Raw genomic sequence first — 7,971 nt, 5'->3', positions numbered from 1 at the left:
GTAGTTTTTGCGTGAAAGAGCAACAAACACACACACATCCTTACAAACTTTCGCATTTATAATATTAGTAGGATCTGTGTAAGATAATTACATTTCGATTTACGCATAAGAGAACACACTATGTAGGGTTAAAAAACTATCTTCAATATAGGTAATTTCGATACAAATTTTGGCGCAGTTTACTTATGTCGGGTTTTTGCACTAATATGGGGTTTCGCCGTAGGGCCGCCTAGGCCTTCTATTAATCAGTAAAAAAAAATATTTTTGTGATTAGGTGTATGTGTGAAGTCCCGTGTCCCCTAGTGGGGTATGGGGCAGATGATGTACATCTGTTTCACTGATCGATTTTCTTATACGGACAAGTAGGTGATCAGTCTTCTGTATCCTGCCAGACCGAGACATTTTTTTTGCGCGTCCCAACCGGGAATTGAACCCAGGACCTCTCGGTTCTACGCTCAGGCGTTTACCACTGTACCAAGGAGGCGGTCTGTGAATAGGTACCTACCTAAAATATGATGTTATTGTCTAATTGAATTTATTTTATAATTGGGCTGTACGCGGTACTCCGTGCTTGACATTTTGTGAAACAAAACAATAAATGTCAAATTTGACCAAATACATTGCTGGTTTTTTAATTATTTCGTGCATTCGTTTTTATCTGTGCATTGCTGTCAAGTTGACATGTGATGATGACTGAAGATGTTCTCGACGTCATAAATTTTGAATAGTGATCGAAACAATAGTCCCTTCATCAACAAAAAACCATAATACACATATAATTGTCGCCGATATGTAAAGGAATTTGGAAAACGTTTAAATTAGTTAGTTTATTTCTAGTATCTAAACTAAAATGGGTACTACGGGGCAATCCATTACGTTAGCTAATAGTATTATTGGAGTCGGTATACTAGCTATGCCGTTTTGTTTTCAACAAGTAAGTTCTCTAAGAAACTAAACCATATCCAGATGAGATTTTAAAGTTTTACCCGATGGATTTACTTAAAATAACATTTAAGCCAACTTTATTATAATACGACTATAATTTCTAAACTTCATTATTTCAGTGTGGTGTGTTATTAGCTACATTAATCTTATTATGCATGGGTCTCGTTTCGAGATTATGTTGTTATTTTCTTTTGAAATCTGCTATTATCACGAGAAGGAGAAATTATGAGTTTCTTGGTAAGGAGCGGGAGAAGATTTATTATTATTTTAAAATGTGATGAATTTATATGATAAACTTGTGGTGATGCTTTGTTATCTATCTGTGTCTTGGCAAAGTTAATACTATTTTAGATTACTCCTACAAACAAATACATTAAAATGTTCATTTAGTTTCAGCATAAATAATAAAGTTTATTTTGAATTGTATGTTTTTTGAACTATTATAGCATTCTATGGTATTATAATAATTTTTTATCTATTATGTTATCTGTTATCTTGGTAATTGATAATTTTTATAATTCACTCCTATTCCAGCATTTCATGTATTCGGTTCACCTGGTAAAATGGCGGTGGAAGTTGGGATTATTGGCTTTCTAATGGGCACATGTATAGCATACTTTGTGGTAGTTGGTGATTTGGGACCACAGATTATATCAAAAATGTTCAATATTAACCAGAGCGACATTCTGAGGTGAGTTTTTTACGGCAAAGTTTTTAAAGGGTTGCATGGAGAGTGCTTGAAATGCATAGGAAAATTATGTAAGCTGTGTATAAGATAGATCATAGAGATAGATTTAAAGATTTATATTTTTCTCCAGAACTCCCATGGTTATGGGAACTATGGGAAAACACCCTAAGACTGTCATATCTTTTCACTGGCCTAGTTGTAGGTAGAAAGCTAGTTGTGTTGTAAATTAATTAATAACCTTTGAAAAAAAAAATATGCACATAAGTTTTAATAAAAATTAATAAATGAATAGCACAACTCATATGTATAGCATTTAGAGCCTTAAAAAGTTGCTGATTGTTTGGAATGGAAATAATAACAAACCAGATTTATTGTCAGACATAAATTTTTCTAATGAACACATAAATAATAATTATTTTGAAAGAAAAAAGGTTACCAACGTCCATGGGGAGGAGGTACCACTCCAAATTCTAATACTACAATTAATTACTTATTTTTTAGGACATCAATAATGGTTATAGTTTCATTAGTTTGTGTTCTACCGCTGGGACTCCTGAGGAATGTGGATAGCTTGAGCAATGTCAGTGCGGCCACTATTGCATTTTACTTCTGTCTAGTTATGAAGGTATGTGTTGCTTTATCAATGGTAAAAACTATGTAAACAACAGTTACTTTATTTCTTGATATTTATTGTGACTCAAATTTGTGTGTGTTTAGTATTAAGAAATGTATAAGAATAACAAATTTAAAATCAATCAAGTCTGATATGTATTCACTGCACTGGGTTCTGTACATATAAGCTAACAACCAATGCCTTAAAAAAAATGTCACCCATCCAATTTGTCTGTGACAACTGTTGTTTGATCTCGATATCTTATTATTTTTTTGTTATAACCGTAACAGCAAAATACAAAAATTTGAAAAGTTCTACTGACCGTCACGATCCATAAGGTACAGCCGGATGAAAGACAGACAGATTGACAGCAAAGTCTGGTAATAGGGTATGGAACAAATATAAGAATGCACAGCATCTCCAGCACCACTAGTGTTAAGGGCATTGATCAATTAACATCACATGGCCTGACTGTTATTTGCTCACTCTGCCACAAAAAAATATCAATGGTTACATGTAAATAAACTTCTCAACTTAATAATAAATCTGAAGAGTTTTTTATCTCAGGAAATATTGATATTAATTTGAATTTAAGAATTCTTTATATGTTAAATTATATTAACCTTATATTGAGGATAGCCTACTGCACTGTTGCATAATATACGACGTGGGTGAAACCGCCGGGCACAGCTAGTAAAAAAAATATATTGAAAATAATGAATCAAAACATTTCTCACATAGGTAATAACAGAAGCGGGGTCACAGATGCTAGCAACTGACGCGCACAACAAAATTGAAATGTGGAAACCTTCGGGCTTACTGCAATGTGTGCCCATTTTTTCCATGGCGTTATTTTGCCAAACGTGAGTGTACTTAATATTTATCTTGTAAATCGTTTATGTTTTTTTGACACATTTTTCTAAAATTTTAAATTGTTTTGTTTACTTAAACCCCTGCTCATATAGTCTGAATGTCAAAGTAACTCAGACTGTGTCACAGCTTTGCGCCCAAACCACTTAGCCCATTTGGACGAAATTTGGTACAATGATAGGTTAAGATCCGAGAACTGACAAGATTGTTTTTTGGTTCGGAAATTCGACGGGAGTAGGAAATATGCGGATAATTCCCCGAATGTTTATACTTTCCTGACTATCAAGCGAAGGCGGGTGCAAAGCTAGTCTTATACAAAGTAAACATCGTCACAAATTAAAAAAAAATTATTTTAAAAATTTTTCAGACAATTGTTCGAGATATTCGAGTCGATGCCTTCACTGTCGCTAGAGAAAATGAACGTGGTGACAAAGAATGCGATCAATATTTGCGCAGCTGTATATTTCACGCTTGGCCTCTTTGGTTATATAGCTTTTGGATCGCAGGAGATTTCAGGTGTGTTTGTATGCTTTATAGTATGATCTGTTTCATCAGAAAATGCGATACCTGTATTATATGTGTGAAGGTACTTATGGTAAATTTTAGGGTATTTAAGATATAGACAAGAAAGTATGGATAAGTGTGAATAAATTTGTTTGTTTATAACTAATGGACCTTTTCGATCTCACTGAGTTTCGAAGACGTATTTTGCCAGCATCAAATTTGGTTATATTCTTGTAAAAAATAGAAAATTTTCTAAATAATTTGTATTATATGCTTTTCTACTGTAATGTAAAGCAGGTATTTATTGATTTTTTGAATAGATTTGATTAAAATTTGACAAAGATAGATTCTACTTTTCAGTATCATGGCGAAGACATAGGGTTCTTTTTCTGAGTATTCCAAAATAAATTTAATTGCTAAAGCTACACTCACTTAGCACCCATTTTTATACTGATTTGTTAGATATTGTCAATTTTATTTTGATGTGTATGATTAACTAGCGGTCCGCCCCGGCTTCGCCCGTGGTACATATGTATATAGCCTTCCTCAATAAATGGGCTATCTAACCCTGAGAGAATTTTTCAAATCAGACCAGTAGTTCCTGAGATTAGTGCGTTCAAACAAACAAACTCTTCAGCTTTATAATATTAAAAAGATTATTCATATTTACTAATAAATTTAATTTCCTAGGGAACATTCTAATGAGCTTAAGTCCAACAATGGCAAGTGACGTCATTAAACTGGGTTTTGTTATGTCGGTGGCGTTCAGTTTTCCACTCATTATATTTCCGTGTCGAGCGAGCCTTTATTCCTTCTTGTACAGAAAAGTAAGTATTCATTTTATTTTTATGAATAAAGTTATATTAAAGGGTCAAAAATTGAACCTTGTGGAACACCTGCATTATAAATATATTAAATGTCTAGTATATACTATAGTATGACTATCGACTGACTGTATATATTTTTAATCTTATTTTTATCGGAAAGTGTCCACCCACCTGTCATTTAAAATATTACAGTTTGTTTTATACAAATAAACCATAATTATAACTATAAGAAACCATTGACTTAGTCCAACATATCTTTAAAGTCCAAAATGTAAAATCATGCAACTTCTTTAAAATACAATTATATTAAAACTTAATTATCCTTGAACATTTAATTGAAACTTAATACAATACATGACATAATGAACATATTTTTTTTTTATTCTTTTAGGTACACCCATCGCATCACGACCATATCATTAACCATTCGATTCCAGAGAGCACATTCCGTTGCATAACAGTAGCCATTATAGCTGTATCTTTATTCATAAGTCTGTTACTGCCTAATATTGAGTTAGTATTGGGTTTAGTTGGATCCACTATTGGAGTTCTTGTATGTGTGGTGTTTCCAGCCGCTTGTTTTATTAACGTCACTTTTAAGAACACCAATGAAAGGATACTAGCAAAGGTATTGTTTTCGAATTCATTGTTATGTTTTATTTGTATATAAGTACATTTGGTATTTTTGTTGTAATTAAAATTGTGGATTAATAACATGGTATATATAATTTTTTTTCATGTTTCTTTCAGTTTATCTTAGTATTGGGTCTTATAATCCTGGTCCTCGGAACGTATGCGAATTTGCAAGCTGCAGAAAATACAAGGGACAAGTATGATGATAAATATATCACTCAGGAGCGTATTGACAAAATAGTTGAAGATTTCTTTGAGAAAATGGAAAAAGCTGAACGTAAGTTATGTTAAGTCGTGTTGGTCGTTTGCTTTATTTGGTTTCAGGAGGGGGTTTCCACTGAGGATGATGTTTAAGCCTGACTCTTGTCTCCCAATATTGTATAGTTATCAGTTTGGATTAAGATGCACCTTCCTCTTACATTTATTTAGTATATTAGAGAAATAAATACAATAAAAGTATGTATGTTTCTGTTTCTATATTATTGTAATTTTTTCAGAGCTTAAACCAGTCATTAATAAACCAAAAAAAGATGTTAATAATGACATGGGAGGAGGTTCTGTTGCATTACCACCCAACCCAATTCCACCGGAATCCCGATCAAATGAAAGAAAACTTGCTCCAATAGAAACACAAGAAAATAAGAAGGACATTATACCCGATGATAAGGAAAAAATAAATAAAGAATCGGAAGAACAGGCACAAAACATTGAAGAGAAACTCAACGAGGTTAAACTAGCAAACGGTTATAATATCCAAAAGAAAAAGGAAGAAAAATCAAAGGGTGAAATTAAAATAAATCAAGAAAAAATAGATATGATGAAATCGAATCAAGAGAAAATAGATATGATAAAACATCAACAACTAATGGAAACTATTAAACAGCATGGCCAAGAACAAAAGGAGTTAATCAAAGAACAGAAAGAAATTTTGGATGAGTTGAGAAAGACAAAGGATGAAATAGAAAAGAATAAAAAAGAAGTAGATAATGCTGAAGCAAAAAAGATTGCTGTTGAAAGTATACAGAAAATAGCAAATATGGCGATACAAAGTCTAACAGGAGTAACAGATACGCCCGTTGAGCAAATAAATGGTGACAAAAAATCTGAACCATTAGATAAAATTTTTGATAACGCTGTTAATGAAATAGCTAAAAAAGCGGCGGAAACTTTAAATGTTATTAAGAAAACTGAGGATGTCAAAGAAAAACCGGAGCCCGATAACAAAGTAGAATCTGTCGATCGTAAGAATAATGAGCCCGTTTTAATGAAAAAGATCGAATCGACAAACAATATAGAAAACGTTGTTAATGAAAAGCAGATTAATATAAAGGAACCTGATGCAAACATTGTGAATAACAATAAAATTGAAAAGAAAGACAAAGATACTGTCTTGGACAAAAGCAATCCTCAATCAAATATACCACAAAATGTAGCTTCTGAGATAAAAGCAGGTCCCATCGTTGAGAGTCTTCAATTAAACGGACAGCAAAATAAAATAAATTTAGCGAAATTAAGTAAAGATGACAAAAATGAGATTGAAGCTGTTGGCAAAGCAAAACATATTCATACTGCAGATGAACCTCAATCTTACAAGCAGGGTGAAGATACCCAAATACAGCCTAAACCAAAACTAGATAAAACTGTAGGCAACGTTCCTTTAGCAATAGCGTTGAGTGAAAGTTCTAAAATTAAACAAGAACACATTGAAAAATATAAAGAAAAACCTAATGAAAATATTAAATCAATTGTTGAATCTACTAAACAAAATGGTGCTGACACAGAAAATAAAGTTGAAATGAAAGAAAAGATAGAGAACTCCCTTTTGAGACAGAAACGTGAAGTAGTGGACTGTACAGAAAAAACAACTTTGAAACCAGAAGATAAGCAGATTTGTGAAAATCTTATAGATAAACCAGAAATTAAGAAAGATACAGTGGAAATTTTACCAAAGGTTGATTTAAATGATATTTTATCTAAAAGTTTGCCAATGAACATAATTCACATACGATCACTAAAAAGTTATGAAGAAAACGATAAGATTTGAAGCATATGTTGTGAGAAATACCATTTCAATATTATTAATTAAGGCATTCATAAACTATTTATTTTATTAATATGATTTGTGTTTTTAACTATATATAACAAAAGGTTACTAATGTGCAAATTTTCTGCATTTATGTTGTTATAGTTGTAAAATAATGTTGTGGTAAGTCTGTGATCTCATGAAATCAAAATTAATATAATAAATACCACGAAAGCCTTCATAATCATCCTTAGGTTAATATATTTTGTGGATGTGTTATACCATTGTATGTGATGCGATTGACTGATTGTGTTGTAATAAATATATTTTAATATTTATGTAAAACTTTTGTTTAATTTTTTTGGCTTTATAAGTATTTTTAACCGACTTCAAAGGAGGTTCTGAGCTACACTTTTTGGTGTTTTTTTCTTCGGAACTATTGACTGGGCGAATCGATTGTACCCATTACTACACATCTTTAGATATATCGAACATACATATAACATTTTATAAAAAAGCGGTCAACCGGTTTCCAAGGCGAATGGTAACCGACACTGACACGAGAATATTATATATGTCACCGTAAGATTGAAAACATCGTTATATTACAATCTATCTAGTAAGATTGTAAACTATCGATAGATTGTGAACCGTATCATTATGATTGCAATTTAACGCATCATTTTTCGCTTGATTGTAATGTATCGATCGAAAGCGGTCACATTGTGAACCGGCGTAGGACGGAATGCAACTCGCGCTCTGATTGGTTATATTTGGTAATAACTTATATAAAACTGTTGTGAACCTAAAAAATTATCTGTGATTTAACCCAAGAAAAGCAGTTTGAATGACAAATCAACGAATTAGT

The 7,971-nt window shown here is 32.2% G+C and overlaps 1 protein-coding gene across 1 annotated transcript; it reads left to right on the top strand.

The window, feature by feature from the left end:
* Positions 1–693: 693 nt before the first annotated feature.
* LOC119840813 (putative sodium-coupled neutral amino acid transporter 10) lies at positions 694–7,448 on the top strand. The gene is made up of 10 exons (XM_038367569.1): positions 694–934; positions 1,065–1,182; positions 1,480–1,636; positions 2,135–2,258; positions 2,988–3,109; positions 3,484–3,632; positions 4,311–4,447; positions 4,839–5,075; positions 5,198–5,357; positions 5,578–7,448. Exons 1-10 carry the CDS (start codon positions 851–853, stop codon positions 7,122–7,124), a joined length of 2,835 nt encoding a protein of 944 aa, XP_038223497.1. The 5' UTR covers positions 694–850; the 3' UTR covers positions 7,125–7,448.
* Positions 7,449–7,971: the final 523 nt, after the last annotated feature.

Source organism: Zerene cesonia, chromosome 7 (genome assembly GCF_012273895.1).
Source record: "Zerene cesonia ecotype Mississippi chromosome 7, Zerene_cesonia_1.1, whole genome shotgun sequence".
NCBI lineage: Eukaryota > Metazoa > Arthropoda > Insecta > Lepidoptera > Pieridae > Zerene > Zerene cesonia.
Note: the sequence above shows the minus strand (reverse complement) of the source record. Positions and strands in the feature narration are given on the sequence as shown.